General features: G+C 29.1%; 1 protein-coding gene across 1 annotated transcript in view; it reads left to right on the top strand.

Moving 5' to 3' along the window:
• Positions 1-21,609, top strand: part of LOC113385265 (baculoviral IAP repeat-containing protein 6-like) — a 61,610-nt gene that overhangs the window by 33,405 nt on the left and 6,596 nt on the right. Inside the window, exons 35-59 of the mRNA XM_026623103.1 lie at positions 869-1,012; positions 2,332-2,557; positions 3,225-3,460; positions 5,120-5,259; positions 5,332-5,471; positions 5,975-6,219; positions 6,498-6,766; positions 7,245-7,453; positions 8,171-8,397; positions 8,463-8,537; positions 8,828-8,975; positions 9,181-9,329; positions 9,884-10,126; positions 10,962-11,126; positions 11,304-11,492; positions 11,675-11,892; positions 13,380-13,695; positions 14,748-14,932; positions 15,412-15,778; positions 16,257-16,440; positions 16,594-16,735; positions 17,064-17,205; positions 18,647-18,882; positions 18,960-19,199; positions 19,581-19,904. Of these exons, the coding sequence (XP_026478888.1) occupies positions 869-1,012; positions 2,332-2,557; positions 3,225-3,460; positions 5,120-5,259; positions 5,332-5,471; positions 5,975-6,219; positions 6,498-6,766; positions 7,245-7,453; positions 8,171-8,397; positions 8,463-8,537; positions 8,828-8,975; positions 9,181-9,329; positions 9,884-10,126; positions 10,962-11,126; positions 11,304-11,492; positions 11,675-11,892; positions 13,380-13,695; positions 14,748-14,932; positions 15,412-15,778; positions 16,257-16,440; positions 16,594-16,735; positions 17,064-17,205; positions 18,647-18,882; positions 18,960-19,199; positions 19,581-19,904 (5,159 nt within the window). The remainder of the gene's footprint in view (positions 1-868; positions 1,013-2,331; positions 2,558-3,224; positions 3,461-5,119; positions 5,260-5,331; positions 5,472-5,974; positions 6,220-6,497; positions 6,767-7,244; positions 7,454-8,170; positions 8,398-8,462; positions 8,538-8,827; positions 8,976-9,180; positions 9,330-9,883; positions 10,127-10,961; positions 11,127-11,303; positions 11,493-11,674; positions 11,893-13,379; positions 13,696-14,747; positions 14,933-15,411; positions 15,779-16,256; positions 16,441-16,593; positions 16,736-17,063; positions 17,206-18,646; positions 18,883-18,959; positions 19,200-19,580; positions 19,905-21,609) is intronic.

Genomic DNA, 21,609 nt, shown 5'->3' with positions numbered 1-21,609 from the left:
TACAAGAAATCGTGGTTTTCTTCGTTCATTGTTTGTTTTATTATCAATATTTATAAAAAAAATAATCACTGTTTATACAAAATATGTCAACTCACAAAGAAACATGCTAATATTTTAGATTTTTTGTAATATCCGCGTTTTACTCGTATAACAGCAGCGCATATTCTGGGCATACTTTCAAACAATTTATGCAACAATTCCGTCGTTATTTCATTCCAGCGATTCTGTAGGAACGTTCAAAGTTTGTTTTGTATTAGTTGGTTGCTATTTTCTTACTTGTCTGTCCAACTTTTTCCACAGCAACTCATCCGATGCCTGAGGAGGCAATTCCATATATTGGATTTCTTTTTGCTTCTCTCTGGCAGCGATGTAATCCCGGAAAAATTTAGAAATGTGCTTAGGGTCATTATTTTGCTGGAAAACGAATCCGCGATCCACAATTTTTTTCCCACACGAGAAAGCGTTCCGTTGTAGAATGTTGTGGTAGGCTCTCTTGTCCATGATACCCTCAATTTTCACAATGTTCCCAGCAAAGCATGCCCAGACTAACACTAACCCTTCACAATGCTTTACTGTGGAGATCACACATTGGTTAATCACTACTTTTTCATAAATATTGATAATAAAAAACAATGAACGAAGAAAACCATGGTTTCTTGTACATTTCATCAATATTGTGAAGTAAACCCAAATTTTGATCTAAACTACTGTGCTCATTGTTTGCTTTGTTTGCATGTTTTGACAATTTAATGAATTCAATTTGCAATTGGTTTTAGTTAAATTATTAAGCCTATTTAAGTTTGTTTAAAAAAATATCATTGTATTTTAAAATATTGCGATTGTATTTAATAAATATTTATGTTTAAAGCTTCAAGTGTAGCTGATGGGCAAATCAATGAACCAGAACCAAGAGGCGTGGCAGATGCTTTATATGTTCTTCTTGATACAATGGTTAGAGTTGCTAGTGATCAATCTCTAGTTGCGAAACCTTTATATGACTTCATATTTGATTGTGAGTTTTTTGTTTATTTTCTTTAGATTTTCACTTTAGTAATATCAAAAAGATATTTAAATGTAAATATTTTTAATATTTACATAACTCAATTTTTATCATATTTGAAATCAGATCCACTGAAACGAATATCATTTGAAGTGATATCCACCTATAAATAACTGGCCATATGTTTGCAAAGCTTGAAATAATACTTCTATCTATTTTTATAATTCCATAAAACTTAAATTCATAAGCTAGTGCATGGCATCGTGCCTTAAGGCAAATCGCTGGTACTTTCTGTACTGTAACGAAATGCTGGAGGAATATTAAATATTTTCAAATAGATTATTATAAATACTGTAACATTATCAAATATTTATAAGAATTATATAATCTGAAATGCAAAGTTAAAATTATTTATTTAAAGTATATAAGTGAGCTTTAGAACTGTAGCCAGAATTAAAATTAAAATCTGAATTATTTTCAAAATACAAAAAAAAAAGTAATTTTTTTTCCAAAAGCAATTGTTTTGTCAACACAAGCAGAAAGTTTTTTGAATCATTTAAATCGGATGAAAAACTGCAATTTTTGGCACATTTAGCTCTGTATCTTCGAAATGGCTGGACCTGTCTTTTTGCCAAAAACTAATCACCACTTCTCCCAATTATTACAAATTGAATGTTTGTTGGATCATTCAAATCAGATACTCCGTTCAATCATAAACTCGATTTGTATTTTCTGCACTCTTTGCTCCGTATCTCCCTAACGGCCGGACCTGTCTTTGCTAAAACTAATCAACACATCTTCCTACCAATAGGAATCAAATGTTTTTTGAACCATTCAAATCGGTTGATCCGTGCACCCGAAAACGTGAACGCAAAAATGCGGACATAAAACACACACACACATCCATTTTTTCTGAGGTATGCCAAAATGTTCAAAAACCTCAAACTTGAAGATATGCAAAAAATTTCATTTTCGATTTTCGGCTCATTACTTTAACTTACTCTATGGGAAGTTAAAAAAGCAATAAATGAATTTTTGGTTAAGTAATAAATAAACCGATTAATTAATTTTTTAATATATACTAAATAAGCTTTGTTGTGATGATGTAAAGAACCATGCACAATCAAAGTACCAATAATTCAATAAATAAGTGTTAATTTTCCTGGGCATAATTATATTAAATTTTTCTCTTTTTCAGACATTTTTACTGACAAATCTGAGCCTTAATGTTACATTATATTGCCATTTCATATTTCAATATCTGGATTTGGTTGCAAAAGGATGATATAATTTGAAGATCGAGTTTATTTATATGCTTTAATTTTTCACAGGTGTTCATGGAGGTGGCAATTCCCCTAAATTAAGACTGACTGTGCCTCTTCTAACATTACTTCAACGTGCTCTGACATCACCTGAAGCTGTTCGTTGCTTTGCAAGTCTTGGGGGAATAAGCGTAGTATGTGAGGGTCTAGTTAGATGTCAGAAAGGTTTGGTGAGTGATAGACCTGGACGCGTGTCATCGGTCATGATGTGTTTAGGACGCAGAGATGCAGAATGGTAATAAAAATAATTTATAAAAGATTAGATTAATTCTAAGTAGCGGAGAAATGTTAGTAACCATTTTATTAAAATAACTATTTTATATTACATTTATAAAAAAATTCATGTTAACTGATATATTCTTATTTGAAAAACACACCATTTATTTTGTTTTGTTAATCCAAGCATTGATTATTGCGCTTCAAATAAAATTTAAATGGCTTGTGAACAACTTTCAATTAAAGTGAGATTTTTTTTAAATTATCGAATACAGTGTGCAAAAGCTTCGCACATACAATACACACGAAAAAATAAAAACTATGTTTAAATAATATTCTAAACTTAATTTGAATTACAAAATGTTTGAGTCGCTAAAACCAGATTTGATGTTATTGCTCTTTGTATTTGTAAGATATCAAATGTATCTTTTAAATAATATTGTAATTGCATTGAAATATAAAAGCCGTAACATAATTCTATAGATCAAATTAATTTTTACATAATCATTTTGTTATAATTACATATGAGCTATATTATAATTTATGACAAAAGTGTCTTATATAAAATTTTGTATATTCTGATCATTAAATAAAATGTAGACTGACATTTATTTCTGAATTCAATAAATGTTATGAACAATTTAGCATATGATAAATTAAAAATATTTTTTTTTTACAACGCACAGTACTAAAGGTGAAGAACGTTTGGAAAATTTGGCAACCTTGGCTCGCATAAGTCCAATGAATGGAGCCGCGCAGGCCGCTGACGCCCTTTTGCAGCCTGCGCACCGTCGTGCGCGTACGCCTGCATGGACATATCACTTCTATCGAGATGAAGCGCATGCAGAACTTTTGATAACATTACCAGCAGCAGCTTTGCTGCGTGAGATTCATGTGCAACCACATTTGACCACTCTAGCAAGTAAGTTAACAATGAATGCAGTTTTTGCATAAACATCTTTCCCTAAACTCTATATTTCCATGTAAATATAGCCTCGTTTAGCGCTGTTTTGCATTACGCTCTACTTTGATGGAACGTATTCCCCGCGTTAAGCGGCGTACTACTGTATCTACATTTAAATGTATTGTACATTATATATATATATATATATATATATATATATATAATATATACATTTAATTAAAATGTTTCCAAACAGATTATTATAAATACTGACTAAATCTGTTTCCAAACAGATCATTATAAATACTGAAACTTTTATTATTTTTATTTTAAGAATTCTATAAACTGAATTGCAAAGTTAAAATTATTTATTTGAAGTAAGCCTTAGAACTTTAGCTAGAATTAAAATTAAAATCCAAATTATTTTCGAAATTCAAAAAAAAAAAAATGAAAATTCAAAAGAAAAGAACTTTGAAATAATAAATGATTTTTTTTTTCTTAACCCAAAAGCAATCGTTTCCTCAACGCGGATGGACCTGCCTTTGCGAAAAACTAAACAACAAATCTCCCTATCATTACAAATTTAATGTTTTTTGGATCATCAGTTCGGATGCTCCGTTCTCTCAAAAACTCGATTTCTATTTTTTAATGAATCTCTTTGTTATTTGAAATCCTACAATTAATTTTATGCACACTGTTTAATTCTATTGACTATATTTTCATTTTACCTTAAGCACGATCCTAAAATATATTTGCCTATTCTATATATACTTCACATAACTCGTAATAATTGCATATTTGTTTTATTCTGCTGGTGTGGAAAACTTCTGAACTTAAATGACTAATATTGGGTTTTTATTTAAAATGTGCATATATAAGATTTCGAAATCAAATTATCAGATATTTACAGAGATTTCAACAATACATACAAAAAATACATACATTTTTCTCACTTCAATTATTATAATTTGCTTGTGAAATTTACCTCAAATATTTAACTATGTTATGGCCTAAATTATTTGGAGTTTTAAAAAATGTAATTTTGAAAAAAAGTGTTGTTTATTCACCTATTTTTTTTACACAACATTTGCCCATAGCACACGCATAGTGTTAATTGATTGCCATATTATAGAATCTATTTATTTACTCTTTCTAAAAAATGAGTATCTATTGAACTATTTACAAAATTATTGGTTACTGAATAAGTTACCTAGAAAATCAACGCTCGGACTCTTGTGGATGATTTCGAACCCCGCTCTGGACAGCCTGACATCGTGAAATAGCAATGTCCATTTTCACTTGAAAATATAGATCAAAAATATGTTTTCAATTGAAAATAGCCCATTTTTCGGGCCGAAGTGTGAATTGGCAATGGGAAACCTTTCACCCTGTTCTTCCCTGAATTGAGTTCGAGTTTAACTCAGCTAGAACTCCAATCAGTCCGGGTAATCAGCTATGGGTCAGAATATCTTTTTCAAAAAAAAAATTTTTCCAACTCTACTCAATATTTCAGTTATAGTTTCAGTTATTTTTTTTCTTTACTGTTTTTGAATCATATGTTCAAGTAAGCACTGATAATTTAGATACACCATTCTATGTATTACATTTTACATGCTTGTTTTACACAATTGTTAATTTCATAAACGTGCTAATTAATTTAAATTTCTTATATTATAGCTTGTCCCTCAGCCATTGCTATAGAGATATCACCAGATAAAAAGACTCCTCTCACACCGGTATGTCCTCCAATGCCTTGTTCTGGTATGACTCTTATCAGACTGCAGCTGCCTACTCCAGAAGTTGCATCAAGGGTATTGGTAAGTATTTTTTAAGAAGGAATATTAATTTTTAAATTACAAATTAGATACTTTATACATGCAATTTTGCAGATTCGTTTATACAGACCTCGTGATAATCCTAATATCGGATTGACTCAAATTCGTCTACTAGGTTGTTCCGTATTTAATGAAACTGGAAATTTTGGATACGGTATTGACAGTATAGATGAAGAACATGGTTATGGTTATAGGTATGAAAAAAATTACATAAAGGTTTTCCTCAATTAGATTTTATCTTTAACAATGGGTTCTGATTTTATCTTTGTTTATAATTTTTTTATTGTATGTGGTCTTTAATTTTTTATTATTATTGAAGAAATTTGTTTTTTTTACTGAAAATTCGGTTTTCTTTTTTTAATATTAATGCAATTTAAAAATTTTGTCACTAGAAGTATATAGCAATATGTGCATAAAGAAAAATGACAGAAACCGTTATATTTCACAATTTTTAAAACTATTTGATAGATCCCAGTTATCCAATTTTTATTCTAGTGATCTCCACGGTATATCTTCATTATATGTCTAAAAGTTTATATAAATTTCATGAAGTCAAATTGCCATTTAAATTGTAGTTGTTTGATTGTAAAACATAAAATGAAATTTTTGGGCTCTCATCCAAACTTTATCATTCCGCTTTGATTCTCAACATGTATGATAGTTTGTTATAAATTGGTTTGTCAATCATTTTTAACAGCAGTGGCTGGTTGAGTTTGCTGCAGCAATGCCTGAGCGTTGAAGATCCTACACAGCTGAAGAATTATATTACGCAGTCAGCACTTGTACCTGGTTTATTAAGAGCTTGTTGCACTTTGCTCATTGCACCATCTACATGTCATAAACTGGCTAACAACTTGTTATTGAAGCTTACTATGAATGACCATTCATTAGGATTAAAAATCATAAACATATTACTTAAGGATGGATCTGAAATTGATCATGGTAAGCCCAAAACTGCAGTACATGTGTAACCGAAACAGTTTATTGAAGAATATGTATTAGTAGTTTGTTGAGAAATAAGAAAGAACATACACAAAGAAACGTTATTGAATAATATTTAAGATTTTTGTAGTATTATTATATTTTCTCAAACTGTGATTATATTATTTTGATGATATATTAGTACTATGCAGTCAATATTTTCGGCATTAATTTAAACTACTAAATTGTTTTACATATCAAACAAATGATTTTGAATTATATTTGATTTATACTTTCAGCATGTATCGATCCAACTGCCGCGGGGGGCGTAGCAGATCACATTGCAGAACTTCTTGGAGCTCTTTGTTCCACTCGCCCCTTTGGAAGTGACGCGCCTATCACTCTGGAGCAGGCGATTACAGCTAAGGGACGTACTGCTGCGGCTTTGGAATGGTTGCAGCATGCTGGTGAATCGGCGTTACGACGTGATTCTATAAAATTGCCTTGTGCTTGCTGCGTTTATGAAATAGCTGCTGTATTGTGGTCTGAGCAAGCTGATGAATATAAGGTCAGAATGGTATCGGTTTCATTTTCTGATGTAATATAGATTTGGTTCATGTCCATAGCCATAATTTTAAATAAATAAATAATAGTTGAAATATATTAAGTAATTGCATTTCTGCTTTCTGAAAAAAGTACAAAAGTTAAGTCAAACATATGTAGATCTTTTACTTTTAATAGTATTTGGTACCATATTTAGTTATGTGGTTGTTACATGCATTTTTATCTTCAAGTCACATGATTTTTTTTGAAAAACCAACTGATTGAATTATTTATTTTGTCTACATTAATTATCCAGTATCTTGCTGGAATTATCTGGCAAAAACACATTTTTATTTTTTTATAGTAAATGTGATAATTATTTAATTTAGTCATAATTACTTTTTTGATAATGCAACTACAGTATTTAGAAAATATTTTTTTGCCTAATTATTCAATTAGCAATTAATTTCACATTATGAATCTTTAACAATTTATATTTGAAGGAATTATATGGTACGCTAATAACGCGTGGCTTATTATTGACTATTCATCGTTGGACTCGTTTGCTGCCTGCGCACTCTTCTTTGAAGCAGGCTTTAGATGCTGTATTGTGTGGTGCCTGCAGACAGCGATCTGATTTACTGCATGTTCTACTTCGAGATTCTGGAGCAGCAAGAAGAGATCCAAATGCTGCTTGTGTTTCAGATGATAGGTAAATGCAAAATAAAATTTGAAAATTAGAAACATTTGATAAATATCAATGGTGGTTATTAGAAACATTGGATAAATCTTAATGATATAATCTCAGTGTGGTAATAGGTCGAAACATTTCATTGCAATTAACAGTATGAAATATTTTTGTCAACATTTTGCAAAAAATTCAAGGAAAATATAATTTTTTTTACAGATTTTTTTTGTCAATTTTAAGATTGGATGAGCCAAATCATTATTCATTATTTGACAATTAAATATTTAATTTTCTATATTTTCAAAGATTTCTCCAGAAATCTAAATTTTGTTTGAAAACGATAAGTTTAAAATTATGTATCTATTCACTTTTTTGAAAAATAGTGGTACAGTTTTTCTGTAATTAACACATCAAGAGTTAATTTCTGGATTTCTCAAACAAAAGCTATAAATTTATTTTGAAAATTCTAAATTGATTTGAAGTATATCAATTGGCAATTGCTTCGATTTATTTTGAATACATTATTGTTAGAACATTGCTCAATCAATGTCAAAAATTCTCAAACTTACTTGAATTAAATATGTTACTTATATTTGTAAACATTAATTTGTTTCAAGTTTTATAGATGATATATTTAATTATTCAGTGTATTCTATCTTAGAATACTTAGAAATAATAGTATACATAAGTGATGCTTTTTATACATCCATTTACATTTAACATTATATTGTTGTTTTACAGTAAAGACGGGTTAGGCTTAACAGATGATTCCAAACATAAAATGGGTTCTGATTATGAATCAGATAGTGAATTATCTAATTCAACACCACTTGCTGCACAAGATTCAACTCAATTACATTTAGATGATGGGCAATTAGAAACATTAGCATTGGTATGCCAAAGCAAAGCTGGTGTAAAAATGCTTTTTGATTCAGGACTACTTAGGATTCTTATTGAGTCTATTTTAGGTACATCTAAAATTATATTATATATTTTATTCATCTTAAATTCATATTTGTTATGTATTTTTCAGTTTTTGTTAATCAGTATAAAACCAAAGAGCAGTTATCATCACTTACCGATTCTGATAAAGCAAGTTCAACAAATAGTAAGTAAAATCATCATTGTCATGTTTTTCTTTTACTCACTGTATATATGTAATAATATTTCTCTTGGATAATATTTTTTGCCATGTTAGTCTAATGACAACTAATGACAGGTTTAAGATAAGAGGAATATTTCAAAATATTTAGTTCACATCTATCCATCCTATCAAGTAATTGAATAAACTATTATAATATTTGAAATACTGTTTAATTCCTTCACTATGGCATTTATTAGATATTTGATAATCATGCATATTAAAAAATGATTTTTAAATTGAAATATTTGCTACAGATGCACCAATGGCTACATCAAATGGTGTCACAGCAATTTTAAATTTTTTGGCTGAACTTTCTGCCGAAAAAGCGATTAGTGATTGGCTCGGAAGCAGTGAGGGTTCTGCATTTTGGAATCCGTTATTGATGTTACTTTGCTGTAATAAGTAAGAATTATTATAAAATAAACATTATTTATTGAAATTTATTATAATGCTTGTAAGTAATTGAAAAGTATATATAGATTTAACTTTTCTCTTCTTTTTCAAATGTATTTTTTAATTTTTTTCTTCAAACTATAATTATAACACTAAAATAATTAATAATTATAATATCATCTTATCTGTGAAGGTATAACTTTTTTTCTTGCAGTGACCAATTGAACTCTGTACAAAGTAGTAAATTGGAAGCAGCATGTGTGAATTTTTTGAGTAGAGTGATTGCTTGTAATTCAGACAATCAAAAAACTTTATCAACTGTGTTATGTCAAATTATCTCTGCCCAAAATGTTCCTTCCAGAGGTAGGTACTTAGTTCTTAGATTTTTTTATTTATGTATTATCTATCTTACTGTTGCTTCTCAATTTTATTTATTGTATATATGAATTTAAACATTTTGAAGACTTTTTGATGAATATATGGATTGAATAAGGACTGATATATTATTTGTCAATAGTTATTGTTTTATAATGAATAAAGCTCAAGAAAATGGTGGTTTGAAACATTTATGCAGTTTTGCCATTCATCAACCAGAAAGAAATCTTGAGTTATGATGGTTCTATAAAGTGCATTAGTTTTAAAAGAAGTAGAAAAACAGTTGATAGAAATTTTAATTACAGATAGCGAGAGTATAATTAAATTGAAGCAGAAGTATCATAATCCTAATTATATTTTATTTTATTGAACCTAATCTTCATCATCTTATGAATATTTTATGACTTAATACTTAAGTAAGTGAAATTAAATTCCTTTACAATAACATTATGCAATATAATCTGTCATTGATGTTAACTTCACTATTATGAATTTTTTGTCATTGTTATGCTTGATATCTTTGCCATCTTACATATTTGCAGATTCTCCATATTCTGGAGGTGTATCAGGATTTACTCGTCGACTAGTGCTTCAGTTACTGTTACGCAGTGAACGTGTATTAGTGGCAGTTGAATGCGTTGGAGATATTATTCCAAAACCTGGTCCTGCTACATCACCAACTTTGTGCATGCATCCTGCATTGAGACCACGAGCAGGTGTACAGATGTTGATTATGCCTGCACATGCTAAACTACAAGACCTTTCTGGATACTATGCATCTTCAGGTTTGAAAATAAAATCTACTGTTATATGATGCATATGGAATACCAACTTTTAATAGAATTATTTAATTTTGTCAAATAATAAACCTTCAACTTTTAATCTAGCCAAAGTATTTAAATTGGCTCAACAGCGTAAAAGTTAATATATATATATATTTCAAAGTAACTAGCAGCCCATTCGTCGAAATAAAAAAGGTATAAAGTGTAAATACTTTTATTTATACGTTTCGACACAAGATGCGTGTCATCATTCAGCAACACAGGACAAAAACACTCAACAAAAATTTATTTTAAAAAATTAAACTTAATAACATATTAGAGAAAACCATTTTTAGAAAAAATTATGAATAACTAAAAGATTTGAAACTAATTTGACTAAAAGTTATAAAATACATAATTGTGAGACGAGAAACACGCCCATACCGAGCATCCAGACTCGACTCAGTCAATTCAGTCGAGTCTGGATGCTCGGTATGGGCGTGTTTCTCGTCTCACAATTATGTATTTTATAACTTTTAGTCAAATTAGTTTCAAATCTTTTAGTTATTCATAATTTTTTCTAAAAATGGTTTTCTCTAATATGTTATTAAGTTTAATTTTTTAAAATAAATTTTTGTTGAGTGTTTTTGTCCTGTGTTGCTGAATGATGACACGCATCTTGTGTCGAAACGTATAAATAAAAGTATTTACACTTTATACCTTTTTTATTTCGACGAATGGGCTGCTAGTTACTTTGAAATATGTTTCAACGTCGAAAAAACTATCAAGATATATATATATATATATATATATATATATATATATATAGTATCAATAATTATAAATTATATTTTATAAGCATTATGTCCTGGTGTAAGTCTACCAAGTGGCTCTGCAAGAGATTCTAGAAGAGAACTTTGGGAATGCAGTTTAAAATCAAGTGATCAAGTCACCACACGGGATAAACGCAGCAAAGAAGCTAAAAATTATGCTAGTAGAAACTCTAAAAGATCATGCACTAATGGTAACAAATTTTTAAAAGAATTAAACAAAAATTACCAATAGTTTTCAAATAGTTATGTTCTTTTTAATTTTTCAATATGAAAAAACAAATCATAAATCTTTAAATATTTTTGTTATTTGCAGTTCTTATATTTAAATTGTTTGTAAATTACTTCATTACAATTTTATATACTTTAAGATATTGCATCAGATTCCAAGATACAAGATTCAACATTACGCATTTGGCACCCATTGCTGCCAAAATCCTTACCCGGATCTTTGACTTTGTCACAGTTGTTAAATGGTTTAAAGTCTCGAAGTATTTCACCTTCAGAGTGCCAGTCAGCTATGTTAGATATCAAAATCACTACTGCTAACACAAGTAAAGGTATTCATATGACATAGAAATTTATAATGTTTATGCTTAAGAGTTTACTATTGGTACAATGGTATTGTTACATTATTTTTTAAATCGATAATTTTTTTCAATATTTTTTGTGAATCTTTTCTTATTTTTAAATATACTTGCCTATGCTCACACATCTGTTACAGATTTATTTTGTATTTTAGCATGTGATGAAGAGCAGTGGCTATTAGAAATACCAAATCTGGTTTCTCCAATTGAGGTATTTTCCTCACTTGCTGGACTATCTCTATTAGCTCAGCGTTTACCTGTAGTTCCAGTTATGTCTCATAGAAGTTTTTCTATTGATATTGCTGGGCCTACACAGTCCGATAAAATGTCTTCTGAAGCTCAAGACTGGATGGATCTTGCTGAGTGGGTAAAGGTAAACTATCTCTATTTTATGTTTTTTTTTTTGTGTTTCGAAACATGCATTAAATAATTTTGTTTTCATAAACAATAATCAATTTTTCAGTATTTCTTTATTATGTACTTTAGTTAGAAAAAAATATTCAAACAAAATTTAGTTTTTAAGATCTATTACAATGTTAGTTCTTAAAGATGTACAAAGATTTATTACATACAAATAGAAACCAAAGTTATCTACAGAATCATCTCTGCCCTTGTATTTAAACGATTTATAGGCTATTTTAAAAGTCTCTTTGTTAAAATTGCTACATATCTTGAATCCATATCTTACATATTTTGAATCAATCAATTTGGTTGATTCATGCAGCATTTCTGCATGTGCAGAAAAATTATATCCGAACATCTTTCTGAACAATATCTAAAAAATAATAAAAGACAGTAAGATTGTTATTTTAAGTTTATTCTGGACGTTTGGGAAATATGTAGATATGTGCCACTATATATGTCTAAAATATTTTTTTTATATAGAACAATATTGATACAAAACTGATGCTATAAAGTTAAAATGATTAAAAGGTTTATTGTTCAAAAAGAAACATAAAACATACATATGTATGCATACATACATATAAATAAAGAGTGCATAGAAATAAAGAGTTCTTGAATCGTGAATTTATAAAAGAATTTTCTATTATAATGCAATTTATTATATCTTACATACAAAATACTCGTACAAAATAAAATCTAATTTAATTTATATATGTAAAAACATGATTTCTTTAATAACTTACAACACTATTGAGCAAATGCTGTCCCAAGTTTTAGAGCTTTTGGTAGAATTATTATCAAATGTTTCACCAGAACTAGCTGGAAAAATTGGCGATTTAGGAAATATGAAAATAATATAATTTTAATAACAACTAGCAGTGATTTTACTTTATTGATTTGATTTTCTACAGTAACTTTTCTATGAGGTCTGATTTGATTACCTATGCACTCATATGATTTCTGACGAGTATTTGTTGATATAATGTTTTTATTGCATGCTTTTTTCATACAAATAAAACTATTAATCATCAAAAGGGCAATCGTAATTTCTTGGTAATTGATTTGAATATTCTGCTAACTAAATCTAACTCATAGTTTCAACAAGAATAATTCAGGAAATACATTTATGAAAATTTCATCTTGAATATACTGAATTGTAGTACAGAAATAAAAACTAATTGACAGTAATTTTTAAAAAAATATAGTGTTCCTCTTAATAAAATGCTTCTATTTTTTTGAAGAATTGAATCTGGCTTATTCTTGTTCATTGAAAATGCATGATTCGTTTAGTAATAATTGCTTAGCAAATATAAATCATCCTGCTTTGCATGTCCACATCCTGCTTTGCATGTCCACATCCTGCTTTGCATGTCCACATCCTGCATATCATTATTGCATTCAACCACAATTCATATGAAGAAGATGAAAAAGATTCCCGCATCCCTGATCCTGCAGGTCGAAACTGGTGAAGATGTATATTGTGACGATGTACCAGTAACTACGCTCGCCGACGATGCTCCAGTTTGCTCTACTCCACCTCCTGCATCTCAACAATCAGTCACAAGTAACAATAAGAAGATCACAGCGAATTCGGGCGCGATTCCGGTGCAGCAGGCTCCCACTTTAATGTCGGCAATACCAGCACATGCGCTTGCCGCATTTGCGCTTTTCTTGAGGCTTCCAGGCTATGCTGAAGTGTTGTTGGTAGATAGGCTACCGGCGCAGTGCTTGCTTCGTTTGATGTTAGGTGCTACTGACGATGGAGAAGGAAGTAAGTTAATGAATTTTGAAATTGAATGTTCAGAAAACCATAGCACTAGTCTTAATCAGTTATGTCTTAAATTCATAATTTTACTAATAGATACTGTATATACAATTATAAATTTTATAAACTTACTAAATTTGTAAATTAAGATACGGTATACCACTTCCTACGAATACCCGTCAAATTGACGGATATTTATTCGAATTATTTTTCGAATTATTTTTCAGACATCCACTTATTTTGGGTACTGAATATTCTATTATCGTGTCTTAGATGGTCTGTCACAATTCACAATATTATAAGCATTTAGTTTATTATTTCTATTAAGTTATTCTGAATTGCATTATGTGAAATAAATGTTAGTGTTAGTCTCATCAAAGCTTGGTATTAACTGTAATTAATTTAATTAAGATAATTTGTTCACTGGAGTGTGTGAAATGATGTATCTGTTCATGTAATATATGATGTTTCAGATTACGAAACGTCAACATCAAGATATCGAAAAAGTTTTTAATGTATTTTAATAAGTTTGTGTGAAGAAAATTCATAAGTTATTCAAATAATATGTTCGAAAAATATGGTTACTATTTAGGCTTCATATATTATTAATTTTTTCTTGATATGTTAACAATTGTTTCATTTTATTTTTTACGAAACTTTATATTATACTGTTCAACTCAATCTGAGTATAAAAACATTTTTTTTAAGAAAATACGTACATAATGCAAAATTTGCCATATGACAGGTTTCTTTAGTGATAGGTATATGCGAAATGCCCGTAAAATGATAAAAAAAAAATTATTTCTTTCATTATATTACTCCTTATTGCTTTAAAATAATAATGTTAAGCTAGGTATTTGATGCATCACTGAAGTGCATATATTTATTTTAATATGAACATTGTATGAATCAATTTCGTTTCTTCCATAATAGCATTATTATGAGCATCATACATTTTATTTTGCTTTAGATAGTAGTATGTTATGTATAGTTCATGAATATTGATTTTTTTTTCTATTTTATTGATAAACTAATCTTATCTTTTACTTGTATTTCAGATGATATATTCTCGTTACCTGTGGCCGGAGTTTTACCTACCTTGCCATTCTGTGTTCTTAGACGACTTTTAGATGCTACTCCACTTACAACAGATGATGGCTTATTACTAAGACTAAATTTTGTTGATGTTGGAGCTTTGCATTTAATCTTGGGTTGTCTTGCGGTGTTTACACATCACACTTCGGTAAGTTAGTTTTTTTTAACTTCCCGAAGGAGAGTTTGTTTTCGTCTAAAAATCCAATTTGCTAGGTTGATTAAGTCAATTACTACACATTTTGGGAAGTTATGCAACTTGCTTCAAGGCAAAATGTTACATTCAATTAGTTTCATATGTTTATAGTTCTCTAAGAATTTATAAATAAAAAGCAACTAGATCAGATTGTATAATTATACATTAAAAACGATAAATATTTCATCACAAACATTCAATTATAGACAAGCAGACTTGCTTTGAAACATCGACACTTGTAAATAATGTAACATGTTTTAGAAGCTTAAAAATTAAGAAACAATCATTATTAACCTAATTTTTAACAAAGAAATTTCAATTGTAAATGTCACAATATATCTTAAAAATGAGCAAAAAATGTATGCTTTTGTGTGATTGATTTAGAATCATATAATTCAAATATATCAAAGATTTTTATTTTCTGAATTGTGTAGCAAGAGCTCTATGGAAATGAATCGGCTGATCTTACGACATTGAATAATGGTGCACCGGTAACTTCTCAACCTCAGTCTACTACTGACAAGGGTCTGTATTGGGCTAAAGGAACTGGGTTTGGAACAGGGTCTACTCAGCAATCTTGGAATGTAGAACAGGCTCTTGCTAGACAGAAAGGGGAAGAACTTCATGTTACCTCATTGCTTCAGGCCTTATCAGCTTTTATCAATCCTGGCGATCAAAAGGGTAACGCGGAAAAACCAGTGATAATACCAGATGCAGTAGAACTGATGCCACTTCTAAAAGATGCGCTCAAAAAATCTTGTTTGCTTCCTGCTATATCTTCATATTTGAGAAACGACTCTGGTAAACTATATTTATTTACAATTAATTTACTATAATATGTTTATATGGTGATGTTCCTATTACAGATACAGATTTTTATTTGGGGGGGGGGGGGGTTTGTTATAGAATTGTTACTGATGTGATGTAACATTAATGATATCACTGAAAAATGCTAATAGTTATTGAACATTTTTATGGTATTTTTTATTTTAATTTTAATAAGAGATTTCCATTAATTAACATACATACAACTGTATCTCATTTACATTAATTTTTGTTAATTGGGTGGATGCAGGGTGTAGTTTAATTACTTTCTTGACTAAATCTTTATTTACATTTGATGCCAATAAATTTGTATCATTCAGCTCCTGAAACACTGAATCAAACGCACGAACAATTTTTAAAACATCTGTACAGAATTAACATTTTTCACCAGGATGGGTGTTAATGTTATTATTACTATTTTGCAAAATAAATTGAACATGTTGTAATATTTCAGTTTTGGATATGGCCCGTCATGTTCCTTTGTACTTAGCAGTATTACAATTACTTAGAGCGTTTGCTCAAAGTAATCAATTAGCAATGCTTCTAATACCAACTTTAAACACTGAGGATACTACACCAATTTCCTGTTTGCTAAGCACTATGAAACAATGTGTTGACACATATGCTATGAGACTTAAGTAAGTGATACAATATTATTAACTTTCACAAGTTTATGTTATTATTCTTACTATTTTACTTCACAAGTTCTAAGAATATAATTATCAATCAGAAATAAATAATTTATCTGGTATAGTAAAAATAAATTTAATATATCTTAATTTTTATTTCAGATCTAATAGTAGAGCAACAGGTAAAATTCCAAATCAAAGAAGCCATTCAAAATTGCATACTCAGCTTGATGAAGAAGATGAAGATGACGAAGGCTTAGCAACTCTCATACCAGAAATACAAGAAACGGCTTTATTAGTAGAGGTTTGTTTTATTATAAATACTTACTTGTTGCTTTGTCACATTGATTATGACTTTATGCAAATTGGTAAAACTTCAGTTACATAAAACTTTTAGTCTGGTACAATGCACTTCTTAATCAATTTTCATATTCAAGTTGTAATTTTTTTTGCATATTTGTATGTAAGCTTGAATTTGTGAGCGACTTCAAACATAAACACATTCCTACATTCATTAAAAATATTAATATTCATTTAAAGAAATGATAATATTTTCGATTTTTGCAATTTTCATTTAGGAAATTTTTAACGTTTATATGATATTTATTTCAAATTATTTTTTTATAATTTAGACTGCAATTCAACGATTGAAAGCTGAAGGTCAAAGTGATAATATAGCAGATTCAGAAAGTATATCTGGAATTTCCATAGAAAAGACAATTACATTATCCTTAGAAGAGAGATATTTGCAAGTTATGAAGAAATTGCAATTTGGTAACTATATTTTACATATATTTGTAGTTTATATATATATATATATATATATATATATATTTTGTAGAGTTTCGAACAAGAATCCAAAAATAATACAAAATAAAAAACAAGAAAAGTTTTTAAAAAAAACAATTTCTTTATTTAATTATTTGTTTATTGTCGACGTTTCGGAACTAGGTACGTTCCATCTTCAGGACATCTGTCAAGAAACATGATCTTGATGAGATTTTAGCAAACAATATGCTTAGGAAAAGAAAATAGATTTTTCTTAAATAATGAATTAATTGCAAAAAAAATATAATAATGTACAGAAATATGATAATATGTTCAAAATGAAAATGATAAAAATGATAAAAATAAATGAGTGGATTATCAGAACAGGATATTAAACATAATAGAAAATTTTTTGAAAGTTATGGAAATTTTTTAAGAAAAGGTTAATGACAAAGTTGAATTAATTACCTGTATGTTTGAATATTTGTTAGCACTTTTTCACTAAACAGCTTTTTTAACAAAAATGAATTTGTGAGTTAATTTTCCGCCGAATAATTAGATTTTGTAAATCAAAATTACTAAAAGATTTGTCTTTTTTAAAATTATTATTTGAAAACACAAATAATATTGTTCTCTGGATGTTGTTCGATTGGCTTTCGAAAATTAACTAATTGAAACTGGTGTGTCCTTTGTAACACGTGTAAACACTTGAACGAGAGATGTGAGATTGTATGTGTGTGTTTTTATATGTTAGGGTGTGAATACTTAAATTGTTGATCTTAAAAGGAAGTCGATATTAATTGTTTGTCAAAAAGTGTAAAAAATTTAAATATGAATCATGTAATAGGTTGTGATCTGATCTAATGTTGACACTGTTAGAAACATTTATGAGAATGAGACAACTCTCCGCGAATAACCTTCTAAAAAAGCAACTTTCGACCTAGTTCCGAAACGTCGACAATAAACAAATAATTAAATAAAGAAATTGTTTTTTTTAAAAACTTTTCTTGTTTTTTATTTTGTATTATTTTTGGATTCTTGTTCGAAACTCTACAAAATATACACAAATCCAAGACTCTACCATTCAATATATATATATATATATATATATAGATTATATTATTATATATATATATATATATATATATATATATACATATATATATATATATATATACATACATATATACATATTAAATATCAGTAATTTTTTTATACAAAACTGTATCTTATTTGATATGATATGAATGACATTCTAATGGCATAATATATTTGAAATCCATAAGATTCTACATAAATTTAACAAAATATTTGTAGTAGACTTTATATTAACTAATCTATTCTAAAATATTACTGTATATTTATCCCGTAAAAATTTGAGTATTTTATTATTTAAAATATGCTAACAACTTAATAAATATGTGATTTAACTATTTATGATTCACAGATACTTACGAAATGATGGTGGAAAATACTGGATCAATGTCTGGCGGAACTGGTTTTCGATTTACAGTCCCCTATCATTATGAAAATAGTGTTCGAGCTATGGGCTTCAGATGTTGTCATCCTGGGAGAGTTAAACGTTTGGCTCAAGAAGCAGTTACTTTGTCAACAAGTTTACCATTATCTTATAGTAGTTCTGTTTTTGTTCGCTGTGATACTGATCGTTTAGATGTTATGAAAGTGAATAAAATAACTAATTTCATAATATTTCATCAAATTAAAGGTAAAATAGAGTATTCAGTATGTGATTATTCTAGGTTTTAATAACTGGACCAGCTGAGACTCCATATGCCAATGGCTGTTTCGAATTTGATGTCTTTTTCCCACCGGATTATCCTGCTAGTCCTATGCATGTGCATTTAGAAACCACTGGTAGACAAAGTGTTCGTTTTAATCCCAATCTTTATAACGATGGAAAAGTCTGTCTGTCTGTGCTCAACACATGGCATGGGAGACCTGAAGAAAAATGGAATTCACAAACATCAAGTTTCTTACAGGTAATTTGTATTGATATGTACACAGCATGAATACATTTAGTGATGCAACCTAATATATGATAAAGCTAAGATTTGCATTTCTCCTACCTTTTTGTTATACTTATGTTCAAAATATATTAAAAAAGATGATTAATGTTTCAAAATAGAAATACAAAAATAATCAAACTCTTTAAATATATTAGGAGTGAGTATACATTTTTTTTAATAATCATTTGTTATGATAAGTTTGTTGTAATAAGTTCTTTTTGTTGAATTAATTTTTTTTTTTTGCGACATATTGATCATTTGACATTCATTAAAGCAATTTAAGTTTAATATTTTTGTTTGCTGTTTGTATTTAATATTGAATTGATTAAAATTTGACTGCATTTTCATTTTCAGGTACTAGTATCAATACAATCTTTAATCCTTGTTCCGGAACCATACTTCAATGAACCAGGTTATGAGAGATGCCGCGGTACCCCTAGCGGCGCAAATAGTTCTCGTGAATATAATGCCAACATATACCAAGCTTGTGTTCGATGGGCAATGCTTGAGCAATTAAGGCAACCTTGTGCATGTTTCAAAGATGTTATTCAAACACACTTTTGGATGAAAAGGCATGAAATAGCAATTCAGGTTGAAGGGTGGATATCAGAATTAGAATCTCAAAGTACTGAAAGGAGAACGGGAAGAGTGGCTTCATTAAATGCAGTAACACTAAAGGTATGTAGTTTGTTTTGAATCTCCTACCCTTACTTATTTACGTATGAAAATTATACAACTATACATTGCCACTGAACAATTTTCCAAATAGCGCCATGTTGTGATATAACAAATCAGCATAGAATTATGTAAAAATTACTATATGGTGAACAGGTTTATCAGATTCATAATATAAGCCTGATTTATTACTTGATTTATTCATGATTGATTTATTACTTAAAAGACAGAATTATTGATAAATTGCATTGCAATGAATTGAATGGTTACGAACAACTAAGTTTTTTATTTGATTATATACATTAGATATTCTGCGATTTTAAAAATAACTGTTTATAGCATTTTTAATATTATGCAGCAGAAAAAGAAAACAAGAAAAAACCTACTTGGACCAACTCGAATCATACAAATATAATTTGAGTGAAAAAAGTCACATTGAAGTATTTTTAGTGAATGTGATGAAAATTTATGATAAAAAGGGTTTAACCCCTTAACTTAAAATGACGAGCAGAGACCGCGAGCGATTACTAGGCCAAAAGTGAATATTACGGGCATAGCCCGCGTACGATATTAGGGCCAGAGGCAAAAATTACGCTTTCGGGCATGGCCCGGTATGCTAAACGCAAGTATTGCAAAATATTTAATCATACGAAACTATAAAACACAAAATTATTTTTATTTTTGTGATAAACCGCACACTATAAGGGAAAATAGTCACAAACGCCGCGCCAGCTTGAACAACTTTGGCCCGACATTTTTGAATCTAAATTGTAAATGTTAAGGGGTTAACTTTGCCAATATACTTGTTAAAGTGAAGCTTGTGGACATAAATTACTACTAAAAACAATATAAATAAACTCTTAAAACAGTTAAAATTAATGGGGGGGAGCGCTAGAAAAAAAGAACCGGTATACCAAACTTCAACTTTGTATCTCACTTTATGGCCGAGATATCATTGAAAATATGCCATAGTGGCCCCTTTTTCAAACTCTATATTATATAACTCTATATATATATATATATATATATATATGTATATATATATATATATATATATATATATATATATATATAAGTTCTTAATGGCGATACATCGAACAGAAAGCAAAGATTTATAAAATAATCTTTAATTCCAAACGTTTCGACATACAATTTGATGTCATCATCAGTGGATCTATAAGGTAAAAAATTTAAAAAATTATATAAACTAGGTAACTATGGGAATTAAAATTTTACAAAGAATCTATAAATAGGAGAAAAAACTAGGAACTAGTTTGTATACCCGCGCGTAACGCATCGCGCACTGCTTTCCGACCGAACGAATTCCATGCGAGCTACTATTAGCGTTACGCGCGGGTGTACTGGTTCTGGTTTGTTCAATTTTTCAATGTGTTCTTCAAATTTGATTTGAAGAATATATGCAGTACTAAAAGAGAAAACAATAGGTTTTTGAATAACGCTAATAATAAAGTAAACAAAACGCGCTATCCGAAAACATTAATTAAAAAATATTTTATTCTTTTTAGCTAATAATAAAGGATTATTTAGCATATATTACTATACATTATGTGGTCTAAGCCAATATGAGTAGAATCACGTAATTTTTTTTTTTATATCTTTTATGGTTACGCCAAAAATTGAGAAAAAGGGGCCACTTTGGCATATTTTCAATGATATCTCGGCTATAAAGTGAGATACAAAGTTGAAG

The sequence above is a fragment of the Ctenocephalides felis genome, unplaced genomic scaffold (assembly GCF_003426905.1).
Source record: "Ctenocephalides felis isolate EL2017-DRISC unplaced genomic scaffold, ASM342690v1 CF-g0.4_SCAFFOLD_03571, whole genome shotgun sequence".
Classification (NCBI taxonomy): Eukaryota; Metazoa; Arthropoda; class Insecta; order Siphonaptera; family Pulicidae; genus Ctenocephalides; species Ctenocephalides felis.
This window is presented reverse-complemented; position numbering and strand designations above follow the sequence as displayed.